At 36.9% G+C, this 18,984-nt stretch overlaps 1 protein-coding gene across 3 annotated transcripts in view; it reads left to right on the top strand.

The window, feature by feature from the left end:
- Positions 1–18,984, top strand: part of DAAM2 (dishevelled associated activator of morphogenesis 2) — a 3,932,565-nt gene that overhangs the window by 3,467,795 nt on the left and 445,786 nt on the right. Inside the window, exon 24 of one of the 3 annotated variants that reach the window (XM_044084855.1) lies at positions 7,807–7,904. The exons of the other annotated variants lie outside the window; for them this stretch is intronic. Within the exon in view, the coding sequence (XP_043940790.1) occupies positions 7,807–7,815 (9 nt within the window). The 3' untranslated portion in view covers positions 7,816–7,904. Of the gene's footprint in view, positions 1–7,806; positions 7,905–18,984 lie in introns of those variants that run through there. 3 annotated transcript variants of the gene reach the window in all.

Genomic DNA, 18,984 nt, shown 5'->3' with positions numbered 1-18,984 from the left:
AGCCACTCTTAGAATTCTATTAGAGTTTAGTATTGAATAATATAACTCAAAGTTAGGTAAATCTAAACCTCCCTTAACCTTCGGAATCATCAATTTCTCATAAGCTATTCTGGTTTTCTTAGGCTCCCATACAAATTTAGCTAATTCTGTGTGAATTTGTTGAAAGAATTTATTGGAAATTGAGACTTGAGACGCTCGAAAGATATATAACATTTTAGGGAGTACGTTCATTTTAATGATTGAGACTTTGGCCATTGTTGGTAATTTCAAATTATTCCATCTTTTTAGATCAGACAATATATGATTCCAGGTCAACTTAACGTTATTCATTAGGAAATCTGTATTATTTGTGGAAAAGACAATACCCAAATACTTTATTTTTTCTTCCGATTTTAGTTGACCTACAAATGGTAAAAGCGAAAAGGGTTTAGGTGTTTTTAGAGGGAATAACTTACTTTTTCTAAGATTTATTTTATAATTAGAAATCTCTGCAAATTCTTCCACTGCTTTCAAGATTTTCTTAGTATCTGATATAGGTGTCATACAATAAATATTTAGATCATCAGCAAAAGCAGCCATGGATATCTTGGTACCATAAATTATTGGAGCATTATGATATATATTTTGCTTTATATGTAAAAATAATGGTTCTAAATATAAATTTAATAACATAGGAGATAGTGGACAACCCTGACGTGTTCCATTTTTAATTTGTATTCTTTTAGAAAAATTCTTATTGATATATAGAGTTGTATAAGGGTTATTATAAAGTTTTTTTAATGTTAGAATAAAGTCTTGAGGTATATTAAAGTATGTTAAAATATCAAATAAAAATTTTAGATTAACTCTATCAAATGCTTTCTGTGCATCAATTATAAGTGCATAAATATTCAGATTTCTTTGACTGGCATAAGAAATTAATGTTTGAAGAGATAGGGTATTATCAGTTGTCTGTCTACCATTCATGAAGCCGGCTTGTTCATTAGATATTATTAAATTTATTACCTTTTTCAATCTATTAGCTAAAATAGAGGTCATAATTTTCATGTCTATATTGTAACCCATTTTTTCTAATCGCACCTTGAGAGATGTCCATAGCTTGTGGTATGTTTACAAAACCATAGGATGTGAAAGAGGTCAGCTTGGGGAAAGGAGCAACAAGGGCATAAAGGGGGAACGTTAGAGTTGAACTTATTAAGAGTGCAGGGGGTATAGTATGTGTTGCTATTAATCAGTAATTGTGTATACAACAGTTTTTTTTTTAAAAGGGGCTAGCTTTATAGTGGCTCCAATTGCTTTTAGTTTCTGTTTGTCCATAATTTCACTTCCTTGCTGGTCCCAATAGTCAGAGAATAAAATAGCAGATTGGTATATAATAGCTTTGACAATTTGTACATATTAGAAAGCATACTTTTCTTGCTAGCTAAACATTCTGTGATATCTAGTAGACTATTTATGTCTTTCTTGATGGCAGGAGTTTCCATGATTAGTGAGGGTATTAGCTCTCTGATTTGCCGTAGCACAGCAATATATTTATAGCTCAGATTTAATACCTTTTTTTAACTCTAGCAATGTTTTTCCTTTGTGTATATATATATCCCAGACTGTGCAATCCTTAATTAGGGGATAATCTAAGAGACATAATGGTTTATTATTAAGTTTGATATTAGGGTTCACATGTATCGGTTGGAGGTAAGGAAGAGGCTTTTCTAAATTAAGGGTTTTTATTAATTCTTGAAAGGTCTTTACTTTTTGCTTCAGGGTGCTGTTAATATAAATTTTTCTCATATTTATTGGGGTCAGGAAAGGGATGGCTTTAGGGTTAATGTTGTTCCTGGTTAGGTGTTTATACCAGATTCTTACCCATGAGGGGACCAATTGTCTTTTTCTGGGCAGTACCTCGATAATAGAATAATTCTATTTGCGCCAATAATCCAGTAATAAAGGCGGAAATCTGGTAGATTTAGTCCCCCCTTTTCTTTGGGGTAGGATAATTTTAAATAATTTATTCTGACTGCTTTAGGGAACCATATAAATTTGGCAAATTCTCTGTTAACCTTCTGAAAAAAGTTATTCGGGATGGTCAGGTTTGAGACATTGAAGTGATATAAGAATTTAGGTAGGATATTCATCCTAATGATTGCAGCTTTAGCTTGGAGGGAGAGCTTCAACTGTTTCCACCTATGAAGGTTTTGTGTGATATTTTTCCATACTTTCAGCAGGTTATTTTGATATATGGATGCATGGTTGTGCTCATACTGAATCCCCAAATATCTAAAAGAATATGTGACTTTAAAGGGAGAGTCATACATTACATATTCTTTATGGTTAGCTGGATTGATAGGAAAGATAAGTGATTTGTAGTTCAAAACTCTCGCAAAAGCCTCAATTGAGCTAATTAGCTTCTTTAAGTCTGTACTTGGGAATTCAAAATAGATATTTAAATCATCTGCATAAGCAGATAAAGTTAGTTTGGTATTCAAGAATCTGAGGATAGAGTGGAATGTAGCTTGTGAAATATAAAGAAAGATGGGTTCAATATATAAATTAAACAGGTGGGGGGAAAGAGGACAGCCCTGCCTTGTTCCGTTGGAAAGTTTAATAGGCTTCGATAGAGTTTTGTTTATATAGAGGTATGTATATGACTTATTATATAGAGTTTTTATTAGATTGATAAACTGGGAAATAGCTGAAAAAGGAATGTCCAATTGACTCTATCAAAGGCTTTACAGGCGTCTAGGACTAATGCATATTTAGAGTTTCTTTAGTTTCTTGAGAGTTGAATCATAGAGTCTAAAGTTAGGGTATTGTCCCAAGTGTGCCTATTGCACATAAAGCCTGATTGTTCAGGGGATATGATATAGGGCATAACTTTCTTAAGTCTCTCTGCTAATATCGAGGATAGGATTTTTATATCAACGTTGATTAGAGATATTGGTCTATAATTACGCAGGTTGGATTTGTCAAGATTATTTTTGGGGATAAAGATTGTTTTGGAATTATTAAGATGTCTGTTCGTTATGCCATTCAGTTTGATGTAGTTGCATACTTTTAACAGGATAACTGAGAGTTTTTGGCTAAAGGTTTTATAAAATTCTGATGTATACCCATCTGGACCTGGGGCTTTACCTAATCTTAGCTTTTCTATGACCTCTATAATCTCTTGCCATTTGAGTGGGGCATTAAGGGATTCTACCTGATTTTCATTTAGTTTAGGAAATATAAGTTTTTTAAAGAATCCTTCAAGTTCTATATCAGGAGGTTGTTGGGTATCCATTCCATAAATCTCAGAGTATATTTGTTGGAATATTTCCATTATATGTCTATCAGATTTGTATATCTCATCCTGATATTGAAGTAGCACCATCTCGAAGCCTCCTGCTTATTGTTAATTATTCTCACTAGCCCTTTGGATGGGACTTGTGCCCACTCAGAGTATCTAGCTATAGACTTCAATTCATATAGGGAGTAGTTATGTTGATGTAGGGTCAAATAACTGTTTTTGTTTGATTGTAATTGATTTATCAATATCAGGATCTTTTTTAAGTTGGTACTTTGATTCAAATTCTTTGAGTTCAGCTAACAACCTATTTTCTTCCCTTTTAACCATGTTTTTAAATAAGCAGCTTTCTGTATTACTACCCCCCTCATTTTTGTCTTGCATGCTTCCCATTGTATATCATAAGGGATGTTCTCGATTTCTAGGTTCTCTTCCAGTTCCTATAGTATTTCTATAATTTCTTGGACCACCTCTGGTTTTGATATCATATTATTGTTTAAAGACGAGTTACACCTGTTACTCATTCCCATTGGTTTGTTGTGCAGATTTAGTTTAAACATAATCCTTGAATGATCTGACAGATATCTAGGATCAGAGGAATATTTTATCTCTCCTTCTGTCAGTAATTCTGTGATGAGAAAGAAGTCTTACCTTAACCAGGCATTATGACATTTGGAATAGTATGTAAAATGATTACTTTTCACCAGGGTGTCTCCAAATGATATAGGGTTGATTAGACTAAAATCAGACATAAGCTCGTCAATGACTATTGATGTTTGGAGGTTTTGTGAGTTGGGGTTACTTGTGTGATCTAGTCCTGGGTCAGTGACTGCATTCCAATCTCCACCTATTATGAAGTGGTGAATAGAGAACTTGCATAATAAATTATATACTTCAAGAATGAAATCTTGTTGCCTTAAACATGGGCCATATATATTGAGTAACATAGCTGGTTTTCAGTTTGATGGGTTTGAGGCTATGAAAAAACTCTGTCTACTGTTAACATCAAAGTTTTGATCAATGATAGATTTTGGAATTAATTTTTGATTATAATAGCCACCCTTTTGGAGGTAGAGCTATCCCCTGCTGCTATAATAGATTTTATCCATCCCCTATTCATATCTCCTTTCCATTCCTCTTTAAGCATGTGTGTTTCTTGTAAGAAGCGTGTATTTGCTTAAGATATGAAAATAAGATGCATCAGCAGTTTTTTTCTTATTTTTGTCTTGCAATCCTCTCACGTTCCACGAGTCTATCACCCACATCGCAAAGGGTTAAATAAAACTCTAGACAATCCAAATATTAGCTTGAGGTAATTATGTTCTTTCGAGGTTCTGTGTTCAATCTTCATAGATAGATCATGCTCAATTCCTTCTCAGTAGCAGTAAGCTCCTTCAAAACTAAACCCGTGCCTAACCACCCACCCTTTTTATTTGAAAGAGCTTTAAGGAAAAGGGTTATGTATTGGGTAGCGTGTAAGCATTGTGTTAATAAAATAAAGATATAACCCACAGTGATTATTTTAATTAAACTTTTGAGCTCCTGGGAACATGTAGAACTAATGTACAAATCTAAACCAATTCATAGAATCGCCTTCCCTAATCCTACTTAGGAAATCCACTACGCTCCTGGAGTTCCTTACACCTAAAACATTTGAACATTTCTAGCCATATATTCTTATCTAGTTAGGTACCTTCTTTAGAATATTGAGTCATGTCGCTTTTAAACTTAGAGGAAAACAGATGTAAGCTGTGTAGAAATACGTTCCATAGTTGTGAAGTATTTATAATATTTCGCAGCCGAAGTTATGTGTAGAAATGATTGATATCTGGGACCCTGATCTGTTCTAGGCACTGTGTGTTGTAAAAGGGGAAACTGAATAAAGCTTATAAAACTGACATATCATGAGAACAGGTAACAACACAGAGAATCTATATCAAGTACGTTAGGGGAAAAAAAAACATCTCACATTGTCACTATATTAACCGCACCTTTAGAAAACTGAGCTATAACAGCTGAAAATGAGTAGAGTACAATCTAGAATAGCAGTCATTACCTTCTTTCAAAACAAAACAAAACAAAAAAAACTGTTCTAAATATTTATATTAAATTTCAGTGCTCCTGAAGGATATTAGTTACTATATAAATCAGGAAGTTTAACCATTAACTGCTTAAGAAGATGTCTACACCAGTTATAACATTTAACAAACGTAATATTTGACTAACATTCCAGGTTGCAGTTCGACCAATATATAACTGTTTACCGTACTGCCTCTTAGCAGCTCAGAAATACTCACATAGGCATAAGCAACTTTCTTGCAAGCATATTCTTCTTTAGCCCCTGGGGCTGGCCTAGATTGATAGCTTGAAGACAACGTAACCTCCATAATAGCTTAATCACTCACAATCAGAGAAAGAACTAAACATATAGCCGCATAGAATTGTTCAAAGTTATTAGCAACTGTGAGGGCATGGAGTACTTCTAACCTGGAACATTACTTTACAGTCATTGTAATTGAGCCCTTTTAGGTATCTCCTTACAGAATAGGAGCATACCTTCACTGAAAATGTCCTGAACAGAAGGAACAAGGTAATTAAATGTTTAACTACAGGATCCATTTATTTTACCTTTAGATCCTTGTTGAGGGCTAAGTTTGTTAGAACGTTTTCCGTGTTTGTTCTCACTCACTCTCCTGTGTCATCACTGGTAGTATAAAACCATTGGGAGGAAGCATTATAGGTGAGGCAGGAAGTTGTAGCATATAAAGTACTCTACCCCCCAACAAAACCTGAGACACTAGGTCCTACCTATAGATCTCCTGTTAAGGTATAATAACCTTTGTTCTAACGGAACAGATATAATGCTGTTTTAACCAACAGATTATAAAATTTCTTCAACAACTGAAGGAAAAGGAAACCAGAAAAGACAAAGACATGGACCAACTGGAATTGAATAGCGTTCATGGTTCAGGTGAGTTACCGAAGCACTTCACAAAGGCTTTCTTCGCTTCTTTAGGAGAATCAACTGCATATATAACATACTTGACAGAGAAAATTAAGGTGTTGGGATATCGCATTTGAAACTTTATTTTGCGCTTAATGAGGTTGGCACACTATGGTGCGAGGTTTTGGCGCCTTTCCTTGATCATTAGAGGAAGGTCTTGCACTAGGGAAGTCTTGTGAACATTCCATAGTATTTGTTTTTGTTTTTTGGCAGCAGATAATATTTTTTGGACATCCTGAAAATTCAGCAATTTAATGTAAACTTGTTTCGGGGTTTCAGGGTTTTGTTTTTTATGAAGAGCATGATGAGCCCTCTCAGTTATGATGTAGTTAGTGTTATCTCCGATCTGAAGTATGGATTTGAAGATTTGTTTAGCAGTTTTTATTAATTGATTATGCTCAAATATTTCTGGTAACCCCCTGATGAGAATATTATTGCACTGACTTCTTGCTTCTAGGTCTGTAAGCTTCTGCTGTATCTTGGCTATAACTGTAAATTTTGGTACTCAGATCCTTCTTTAAGATTTCCAGCTGATGTTTGTTGGCTTTAGTTTTATCTTCAGTGATATCCATACGTTCGGCTGTTTGATTTATTTTGTTTCAGAACACTTGCACTGCTGTTTGGAGTAGAAGAAGGGCTTCTTTGAGTTCATCCACATGGATGTTTGAGTCAGTCTTCTGTTTTGCGCTCAGTTTTATTGTTTCATGTTGCTGTCTTGCTGTCTTTTGGACATTATTTCTTTTTCGGGAGATGCTCTCACCAAAAGTTTTGTTTTTGTTGTCTATGTTTCCATATTACCAGTTTCTTTCAACGTTTCCTTTCCTTTTCCCGATATATTTGAGGTGCCTGGGTCTAGCTTCAGATTATACAGTTAGTGGCTGCAGGTCTGGAGCATACATGTGGTGGGGGTAACCTGAATGAAGAGAGGCAATCTTTCACGATTTTAGTAGAAATAAACAGATGGAGCTTCCCTGTAAGTGCAACAATAGATGCAGTTTGTTTTTGCTTGTAGTCTTGTCCCCTTAGCTCTGCATTTGCTTGGCTTAAAATGTGGTTAGCTTTGCTTTGGTTAGGAGCTCCATGGAGAGGTGTTTATAAGATGACCACCATCTTGGAATCCCCCTTTATTTTTAATAGTTTACTTTTTCTGGGCTTCATACTGAGATTATTTTTATACAAATGTCAGTCTACATAATTCTCAGCTATTGATAATAAGCACACACTTGAGATTTGGCTTACATGACATCTATGGCTTTTTTCATTATTAAGTCACATTTTCTTAACAGTCTACTTCATATCAGATCATGTGCTATGCCACAGACTATTCTGTCTGTGATTAAGGAGTTACACAGTTGCCCAAATTCACAGTTATGTGCCCTGTGTCTTAACATAGCAATATACATATTTAATATTCTTTGATTTCTTCTGAGGCACAGATATCTTCCATGGCTTGTGATATGCCTGGAATTTACTTATCAGTACTGTTATATGTTGCTTTGTTTTTTTTCTGGTTCTGTTAAAGGAAATCTGAAATACAAATGAGCATGGCACAATGGATGTTTTCCGGCTTGTCCGAGGCCACTAGCAGTGAGATATCACTCGAATACCTGAATCTAGAACTTCTGATTCTTTCACTTGGATCTTCAGAGTTGCTGATTGGATTGTCATCGTTCTACTTCCCAAAAATCAAGTTTGGAGTATAAACTCGTTGAAAATGTGTATATTCAAGTGAAAAGCAACAGACATCTCTATGCAGTAAAATAAGTAACTGTGGTACAGTGTTCACTAAAATGTGAAAATGTAACTCTTACGGTGAAACACTGTCCACAACCAGAAAGAGAATGGGTGGATAAATTATTGTGATGCGTTTTCATACTTCATAGAGAAAAATAAAATAGTGCTACTTCTGATAACATTGAAAGTTCTCCATTATTATGACACTGTATCAGATCTATAGTGGAAGAGATTGTTGGGCATTGCTTCAGGCTGATGCATGGAAACCTAAGGATACATAAGACAGAAAGTTGATTATTCATTAAACCTTTTACCACCCAGTCATATGAGTAATAATCCCAGACTACCTTTTCTGTGCAGTCATAGTGGTACATGCTAACAGTTGTGCTAACATTTGATAGACGTAAATAAATCATGTTAGTTGCCTTGTATGTAATGTTCTGAGTTGTGTAAGTAAGTCATGTAAAAGCACTACAGTACTTTTTAAATAATATTAGCTTGCTGTTAAGTTTCTAAAGTAGCCTGACGTGATCTGCATGCATATCAGATAATCATAATGTAACAAATCAAGAAATAGCGTACTGAGTTAACAACAGAATTCTTGGTAGTGAAAACATAATCTCACAACAGTTTTCATTCTGACATCTGTTTCATGCACTTGTTTAACCATTTGCTATTTAAAATCATTAAAGTTAGCTTTGTTCTTTGTTAGTACACACTCTTAGCTTTGTGTGTTGTTTAAGTAACTGCTACACAATCACCATACTTTGGCTCTCTTTTGTTATATATTAACAGTATGGAACTTGGGTATGATTACATTTTCTTTAGGAGGATATACTATGCCAGTAGAATATGGCCTTAATATAAATGAGTCGATATAGATAGGTAGATAGATATAGATACAAAAGTGTACTCGCAGAGGTATACTGCTTCTCATGTCAACTATGTCACAAGTATTACCTATTGCTTGATAGCATGAAACTGGAAAGTAGTCTCAAGTATGCCAAATGCCATTTTTTTTTCTTTCATTGTGTTGCCCAGGGATTTTAGCAGATAAAGGAGGATTAACAAAGCTCCAAAATATGTACGTGTGATACATAATTAGTATTTTATTAGCACTAGAGTTATTCCAAAAACTTTTTGTACAGGTAATTTAGGGTTTAAATGGTGGTGTAAACATCTGTTAGTGGTATATTCATATGTTTTCAGAGTATACCTCTTAACTGACATTGATTTTGTAGGTACATCAGTACCACATTTCAGATGCTTTTTAAAAAGATATTTTACAAGGTGTAACATGAAATCCTGTTTCATAAATTGATGCAAGTTGGAAGCATAGTCCAGGACAGGACAAATTTTGATATGACTATCCTACATGGAATCCTCTAACTGGCTGACTTCATTGAATATATGATAAAAATTGCTGTATAATCTACCGAGAAATTGTGATTTATACTACAGTTGTCTGTAAGAGAATTAACCACAGCAGTAGCTCTTTAAGAAGAGGTAACTATAAAATTAATGTTAACTGTCCTTCGGCCCACTAAGGAATAATGTGCATAGTTTTATTATAACTGTTTTACTGGAACTTTACACAGTGCTGGTTTTAGTTATAATGATCGTTTTGTATGTCGGGCTGTGGCTTGCTACAATCACATTTCCCTGCAAGGACTGGAAAAGAGTTCAAGGAACAAAAGAAAGTCTCTAGCAGTGTTGGCAGTATATCACTTCCACACACACCAGTCAAGGTGCCATAGAATGTCTTTATTTTATTGTTATTTGTATTTGTTTTTTGAGGTAGAGCACTGATTTCCCTGAACTTTTTCAGGCTCAACTTAGGAGCAGTGTCTGCTTAAGTGACTTGCTGAGAGTCACACAGTTATGCGGTGGAGGCTGAGAGAATCAAATCTTGCACCACTGGACTATAGGAACTCACCTTGAATATCTGCTGTTATGGCAGGGTCATACACAACTATACCTCTTCCTGCCCTTTGATCAAATACTGCATCTGTTTTTAGTTGCTAGTATTACACACCTTGTATTATTTTACTGAATTATACCTTATTACTTTAAGCTAGTGGGAGTTATATGGCATGTTTACATCTGATTTGGTTTTTGGTGTTAAGGAAGTATATGCTTTCCAAACAGCTTCATTCAGTGCAGTCCAGCTACTGTAACAGGACCCTTTCCATACTTGTAGGAAATTATTTTATTTTATGTGCGGTGTGTTGATTGATGGCATACTCACCGTTAAGAAGGTATGAAGGCTTCATAGACTCATAGAATGAACAAGGCAATTGAGCCATATGGCTATTTATTCCTAATCAGTACCCATAATTAAACCGTACTTCCTTTTTGAAGGACTAATAGACCAGTTATACTGTGGGTGAATTTATGAATGCCAACCCAGATGTTTAATTTCTTGTTAAAGGACCTTTGTGTGTTAACATTTCTTGATCTCAAGGGGAAGTTTTTTTCACAGAAAGGGTGGTCATTGTGACAAATCTCTCTCTCCCCACTGTGATTTGTATATTTGCTGAAGCAGGTTAAGGCCTTTGGTTTTAGTGTTTACCGGACTGTTTGATATATGGAAAAATAGGAGGCCTTGGACTACTGGATCCCTAATGGCCCATAGGCAAAGCAAAAATCACCCCTAGGGAGCCTATAGAACAATGAATACAGGAACAAAGCCTCCTGCCTTTCTTGATCATACAGGTTCTGTAGATACGTTATGTTTTTGGCAGGAATCTTTGAGGTTTCTTCAACTACTCGATATGTCTAGTATGATACATTCTAAGGGGAACATTGTAATTTATGGTGGGACTGATCAGTAAAGAATATAGAGAACTCTTTGGATCTAGAAGAAATATTCTTTGCAATCAGTTGTACCAGCTGGAAGGATTTCCTGATCACTGTTGCTACATGGTGATTATATGAGAGGGACTTATCCACCTATGATCTAAGGCCTGTCACAACAACTTTCTTTTGGAGTGGGGCATTTTCTGTACTGTAAGCTGCTTGTAGGGTTTGTTTGCCAAATACAATAATATTGCATCTTTCAGCATTTAGTTTTAGCCTGTTTTCAGTGAACCATCTATTTACATGTGTAAATTCATTTTGTGGTTCCCATATAGCAGAAGTATATTTAAGTATAACACCAATTTCACAGTCAGCAAACTTGATTAAGCAGAGAACAATATTGTCAGTTTTTGTCCAATTCAACATGTGGATTATCGGATCCAGTCAGATCTGACCTCGGCTACTTATGCCAGAGTATTGGATCCCAGAGCTCTGACTCCTTCCCTACCCACAATTCCCTCCTTCTGACTGATTTATCTCAGATCTCATTTGCTGCCTGTTTGACCAGAAGTGTCCTGCAAGAGCTCCAGTGCATTCATGATAAGTGAAAGCTATTTTTTGGGAAATCTTTCTCCTCCCTTTACTACTTTATTAGTGAATAGTTGTTAGTTTAATATAGTGTTAGATTAGGCATAGATAGGTTTTAGGTGATTTAGAAAGCTCTCTTTCAAGTTTTTGTAAGTGCTGTGTTAGAACTTTCTAGTAGGATTCATATTTACTAATACTTTAGATAGAATAACATTTTTTTTGTATAGTGTACCTTTTCCAGTGTGATTCTTTCTCTCTTTCTCAGTAGCTGCTTACAGCATTCAGTGTACAATTTGTTATTGTAATTTTTCCTTATGTGATAGTATAGTTCTAATATCTGACAAGTCCACTGGTTTCAAGAAGTGTTCATCCTGTGGCTCAGGATACCCCACAAAGATCTTTATTCCCTGTATATTTATTGTTTAGGTTCCTATCATCTTTAGAATAATTGTCGCATCTGTGCTGCTTTTGGTACAAGAGCAGTTTGAGGTAGAGGGGCAAATTGTATCCTTAAAAGTTTACTTCCTCATCAGAGAGGGTCCAAAATGTCCTTGGAGGCCAAAGTACCTTCCACTTCTCCTTCCGTGGATAAGAAGATGGAGTAAGACAGAGAAAAATCCAAAAGAGAAATTGAGAGATAGATCCAAAGAGAAACACGGAGACAAGATGAGAAGAGAAAAGAAGAGAGAGTAGAAAAATTGAAGAAAAGATTTTCGGATCCACTCTCCTGGGTCCAGTACCTAGGTTGTCGAAGCAGTCTGATCCACCTGCAACTCAGATCTGAACTCCCTTCCCCACACCTACCTTTTCTCTGGAGCCAGTCAGCCCCAGACGTCATTTACTGACATGTCTCCTTTAGACCGCCTGAGATATGTCCTGCGAAAAAGGACATGCAAACATAAACATTTAGACTCCTCTCCAGAGTCTGTCATGGAAGACACAGAGTTAGATGATGGAGAAGGATCCCCAAGATCCCTCCCAAAGGATGTCTCTTTTGGGGATATTCTGAAACTGATGAAGTGTGCGTGTGTTTGTGGGGGTTGGGTTCACAGACACTCCTCCATCTAATGAATCATTTTTCCTTGAAGATTTTAGGTCTGGCACAGCAACATCCTGGGTGGTCCCACCTCCTGACACCTTAATAGATCTTGCCCCTTAGAACATTTGAAAGGGGTCTGATTTGGCAGAGCCTGTTTTGAAAAAAAATGGACAAAGTTTTGATTGCCCCAAAGGACAGAAAACATTGGTCAAAGGGCCCCCTGTAGATGCCATGTTGGTAGCAATAGTCACAGAGAAGGAACTATCAGAGTAAAGTTCCTCTGTCCATCACCCTAACAGGGAGTCAGGAGCATTGAACAGAATAGGGAAATGGACATATGCATCAACGACCTTTGCACTTCGAGAGCTGAACTATCTAGCACACCTGACACATTTCCAAAGAGACTTGATTAAGGAGCTTTCCAAGTCTCTTTTGGGTAGTTTGAGTACAGATGCTCAAAAAAGAGTGAATGCCCAAATATCTACCCTTCAGTCTGCCTCAAATGGGCCATGCTGCTGCTTTTGAAAACTGCTGATGTTATATCAATGATACCCAGTATAGATATTACCATGAGGTGCCATGCCTGGATGCAGCTATGCAACTTTGCAGAAAGCTTCAAAGAGTCCTTTATCAATGGCTCCGGTGACAGTTCCACCATGTTTGGACCTAAGATAAAAGAAACACTTACCAGGAGTAAACAGGATAGTGAGAAAGAATCCATTTTTCTACTCCTCAAAGATCCTTTTCCAGGAATCAAAGGAGGTAGAAAAATGTGGTTCAAAAAATCCAAAGGTTTTCACCAGGACATTCCTGGTGATAGACCTCCCCAGGGCAAAGGAGGAGGCAGTTTGAATGAATGCCGCCAAAGAAGGAGGAAGTGGACTGCAAAACCAAGGTTTCCTTGGGCCCTTCACTGACGAATCTTACCTGTGCCTCTGAATGGTTGTCTCCCTTCTGGACACTGGAGTCAGTCAGATAATGCTTAACCTTACACCCTTTATTCTGGCAAATTGTAACTTCTGATCCATGAGTGCTAAGGGTAATCACCAGAGGCTATACCATACCCGTTTTGTCTTACCGAAAGAAAGATTGAAGATTCCCAGTACACCACTTGATCAGATGGAATCTACTGCAACAGAATTGTTAAAGCTGGAAAACAGCTGGCTGGTAGTCGTCCAGCTTGTCCCCCCACACCAGTTAGGATCTGGAGTTTATTCCAGGTCCTTTTTAGTTCCAAAAAAGACAGGGTACTTCAAACCAATATTGGATCTCGGCAACCTTAATTAGTATCTCAAATACACAAAGTTCCAGATGGTCATGGTACAGTCCATTGTACCTCTATTGATCTCCAGGATGCATACTATCATATCAAGATCCAGAAGCAATGCAGGAGATTTCTCCACTTCCAGCTGGGAGCCAATCACTACAAGTACAGGGCACTGCCATTTGATCTCACCACAGCCTCCAGGTGTTCACCAAGTTTGTGGCAGTAATAGCAGTTCACCTACTACTACAAGGGATCCAGGTCTTCACATATTTAGACAATTGGCTCCTAAATGCTACCTCCAGAAATATACTATTACAAAACCAAATGTTCCTTCTCACGTGTGCAGTCATTTTGGGAATATCAGTGATTCACAGGAACAGTAAACTGCCTCCCACCCAGAACATATAATTTATAGGGTACCAGATAGACTTAGTCCAACGTATTGCAAAACTCCCTTTTGCAAGAGTTCAGTCATTACGGTTTGTAGCCTATCAAGTGATATGACATCCATGTCCACAGGCAAGACGCATCTTCCAACTTTTAGAGCTGATGGCCTCTACTGTTATGCTGGTCCCATTAGCGAGATACCACATGAGAGTCCTTCAGTGGACAAAGTTCACTCTCTTTACACCAGAATACAACTTAATTAAATTTGCAGAGATCATATAAGTTGGTGGATAATGTCTCCACCAGTGGTTCAGGGCAGAACCCTTTTGTCCACCTGCTACCAGGGCCACTGTCACCATGGACACCTCCCTTATAGGATGGAGGGGCACTATGAAGGGAAGACAGTTCAAATGACGTAGTCATCAGTGTCTTGGAGATGAGAACCATCCTTCTAGCATTGCAGGCTTTTCAGGACCTCCTACCCATAGGTGTGATTTCCATTCACACAGACAATATGTCAGTGGTCTGGTACATCAACAAGCAATGTGGAACACATTCATACCTTCTTTTTAAAGAAGCATTAGGAGTCTGGCAATTGCTGATGTCTTCAAACTGCTTTCTGGTGGCAATGCATATTCTTGGAACTTCCAGTATATTAGCGAATAGGTTGACCAGGACTTTCCTGTTACCTCATGGGTGGTCTGTCAGACAAAAGTGACAACAGAGATCTTCAGCCACTGGGGCCAACCTTGCTGCAACCTCTTTGCTTGTTACGTCAACAAGAAAATCAGCAGTTACTTCACCTTCATCCCTCCACAGGGACAGTCACCGAGAGATTCAGTGGTCCACATTTGACCCCAGGTCTCCTTTACACGTTTCCACTCATTCCCCTTCTCGCAAAGTTCCATCAGAAGGATATAAGGTACAAGACCAAAGTAATCATTATTGCCCCCTTTTTGGCCTCAGCAGATATGTTTCCCCTTTCTTTGGCCTCACCTACTTCTTCAACCATGGATGTTAGATCCCATTCTGGATCTACTCAGTCTCCCATCTCAGATACCTGTACTGGATTGTCAGTCCCTAAAACTAACCACATGGTTTCTCCAATTTTAATGATAGCCATAGATGCCAGGCGTTCTTCCCCTGTAGTCCACATAATTGCAAACGTAAATGGAAAACATTTTCCATTTGGACATAATAATTCTTCTTTTGCATTATTTAGGGTATCCAAGGTTTTCCTTGAGGGAAAATTCTTATTGACACTGTAGTTCCACCATGGGATGTTACACTGTTACTCCAATCACTGACCCCAAAACCCTTTGAGTCTGCAGCATTATCATATTTAAAAATTTTCTGTTAGAAGACTATTTTTCTGATTGCCATTACAACAGCAAGATGAATTTCAGAACTTCAAGCACTTTAATGCAAGCTACCTTTCCTCTAATTTTCCACAATCATAGAGTTTCACTAAGAACAAATCCCTCCTTCCTTCCAAAGATAGTATAAGAAACAGGTTTGAATCAGCATATTGATTTGCCTGTATTTTTTCCAAGCTTTGCTAATAAAGGGGAGCACACACTTAATACCTTATGTGTCCATAGGCAACTTAGATTTTATTTACATCATACAAAAGACTTTAGAAAATATGACCTGCCCTTTTTCTGCTTTTGCAAGTCAAAACTAGGGCAACATCTATCAAAAATCATTCTTTCTAGGTGGCTGGCAGATTGCATTCCCTTTGCTTATAAGACAAGAGGGTTGTCTTTACTGTCTAAACCTAATGTTCACTCTACAGAGCAATGGCTACTTCGACAGATTTTGCAAAAAAGGGTACCTGTCATTGACAAGTGTACAGCAGCAACTTGGTCAGCAGCTTATACCTTTGTATGTCATTACAAACTGGAGATGCAATCTAGAGCCCATATATCCTTTGGCTTTGCCATTCTCTGGAATATCCTTCCTTGAGTCCACACAGGCTATTTTTAGCCAGCTTGGGAATCTTTTCCACATGTTGAATTAGACAAAAATTGACAACATTAGATATGAAAGATATATACTTGCCATAATGCTAGATCCATGTTGTCTTTTTTTTGTCTGGTTCAACATCCCTCCCTCCTTTCTCCTGCTATGTTGTCATTTTACATCTTCTGGGGATCAATCAGACATTGACAAGGACCCTGTCTGTCTCCTGTTCCACTTTTCATTCCATAGTGGACAGTGTTGCAGACTCCCCCTTTTATTTATTTTTACAGTTAATATAGACTTTTGGGAATTAGTCAGCAAACTCAGTCTGTGGCAAATCAGTCAGGAAGAGGGGATTGTGGGTAGGGGAGGAGTCAGAGCTCTTGGATCCAATACTCTGGTATAAGGTGCCAAGGCAGGATCTGACTGGATCCTACAACCCACATATTGAACCAGACGAAACATGAGTCTATTAATATGGTAAGTATATAATTTTTGTTTCCTGTTTTTTGATTAGGAGTTCAGAGAAGTATATGCTGAATAGCAGAGGTCCCAGCACAGAACCCTGTGGTACCCCACTGGTTACTTTCATGCTCTCTGAGGACATGTCTGTCATCCCAACATGGTTTCTTTTCCTCAGCCAGTTAGTTATCAATTTTACTGTGTTGGGATCAGATTGGAGTACATTTAGCTTGATATAATGTTGGCATGTGGCATACTATCAGATGCTTTGGCCTGGTCAAGGTATGCTGTAGTGACAATGTGACCACTGTCTTGGCTTGTGTTACCCTCTCAAAAAATTTACCAGATTCAAGGTCAACCCTTAGCAAAGCCAAACTGTTGGTGGTCAAGTGTTTTATCAGGTCAGTTACGACCCATACAGTGGCCTTGCAGATGAGGCTCATCAGGCTGATGAGTCGGTAATTCGTACAGTCCAATGTGCGACCGCCATTGTGAAGAGGTATTTTGACTGCTGTGTACCAAACCTAAGGTTGAATAGTTATAGAAGCGGGTCGACTAATGCATGTTTAGTGCATTTCAGCAGGTAGCCTGGTATGTTATTAAGTCCCTTGGAGGATTTATTTTTGATTTTGGAAAGTACTTTTAACAAGTTTTTTTTGTGATGATAGGGGGCTTGTGTTCCTTATGTATATCTGGGTTTTGTATCGACGTCTTGGGGTAAAATTTCCCTTGCATTTGTTTGCCAGTATATTTGGAATTTCCACTGGATCAGAGTAGGTATTGCTATTTTGAATATGTTCAGTGTAAGGTTGGGTATTATTTTGTAACTTCTGTAAGTAAAGAAGGATTTGTAGTCATACTTGGCTTTGAATGCCAGATAGTGCATGAAGCCATAGTTTTCCTAATGGTATTTTTCAGTAATTTGGATGACCCTTTGATGTTGACCTTGATTTGTCAATCATAAGTTTTACTACGTATTCTAATGAACTTTTTTTTCTTATGGTATTGGTGGGCCACCAGAGCTTTCTTACTCTTCTGCTTCCCTTTTTGTTTAGTTTTGTCAGAAACTGACAGATTTATACAGTTTTTTAGAATGAGAGTATTATTTATTTGCATAACTACTAGACATGTCAACATTTTGTGGGATACAGTTATACTTCATCTTAGAGACTGCATCATATTTATTTATTTATTTGTTGACATTTGATTACTCGGAAAGTTTGACTGGATAGGTGGGTGCCCATTTTCACTGGGGGCACAGGGAGAAAAACTCTAAAATATTACAAAAACATTTTAAGAACAATAAAACAACAAACAAACAAAAAAAAAAACAGGACCAAAGAGTACTATTTGATGCCAAAAACAACTGTAGCAAGAATCAAAATAAGAATAATGGCATCAAATATCCAGACTTCAGGTAAAAAAAAATACTTTATTATAAGAAAAAAGTAAGCGCTTTCACGAACATATAGATTGCTTCATCAGACTAACTTAATGCAGCATCACTCCACAATTTAAAGCACTCAGTATCCATTCAGTAGCTCTACATAATTAAACACATATACCTAGTAAAAAGCACATTTATATAGTGTAAAATCATTAGACATTTATGAGTAAATAAAAACATAGTAAAAACATAGTGACATTTCAGTGTTTCAAAGAATGTTCCTTAAGAAAAGGTTTTATATATACAACAGATGACAGCACTATTGAATGATGCTAATACCTGTACTAATGTGTCTAAAAACTGTAGTAAATGCTATTACTGAGAAAGTTTCCTTTTATGTTTTTGATATGCTTATGTCCAACATGATATCGAAAAGTCTGTTTAGGTATTTTTAAGTATTTTGAAGTTGAGCACCTACATATTCCCATGTTATATGGTCTCCCGAAAATACATAAACATTTGGAGCATCCACCAGTGTGCCTAGCCTGGATATTTGATGCCATTATTCGTATTTCCATTTTAAGAACAATATTTGTGCAATCTTCAAAAATAGTACAAAAACATACAGGTTAAACATTTATACTAAATTAGATACAAAGTGAAAACATTGATTAAAAACACATACAACTTATATGACAGAGATTTAATATTTAGAGAAATTTTAGCCAATTTAAAGGCATTAAAGGTAAATTACTGTAATACAAACAGTAATTGCAATATGAAGTGGAAGAAAAAAAACAGTGTTGTGGCATATTTTGATAGAGAGCCAGGGGGGAGAAATTGCCTGAACTAGGGAAGTGAGTGAAGGAAGGGGAGTAAGGAGGTGTAGGGTAGGGTATTTATATTTAGGGATGTAGTTGTTGTTATTTAGGGATTTAGTTTATCCTGGGGTTTAGCAAGAACTGAGGCAGATTTTGACTAAGACTAAGAAGTCTTTCAAAATGGATTTAAAGGATTGGAGAGAAGGTATTGACCTGATGGATACAGGTAAGGAGTTCCAGGCCTTAACATCATG

The sequence above is a fragment of the Protopterus annectens genome, chromosome 1.part1 (assembly GCF_019279795.1).
Source record: "Protopterus annectens isolate FY-2018-M chromosome 1.part1, PAN1.0, whole genome shotgun sequence".
Classification (NCBI taxonomy): Eukaryota; Metazoa; Chordata; order Ceratodontiformes; family Protopteridae; genus Protopterus; species Protopterus annectens.
This window is presented reverse-complemented; position numbering and strand designations above follow the sequence as displayed.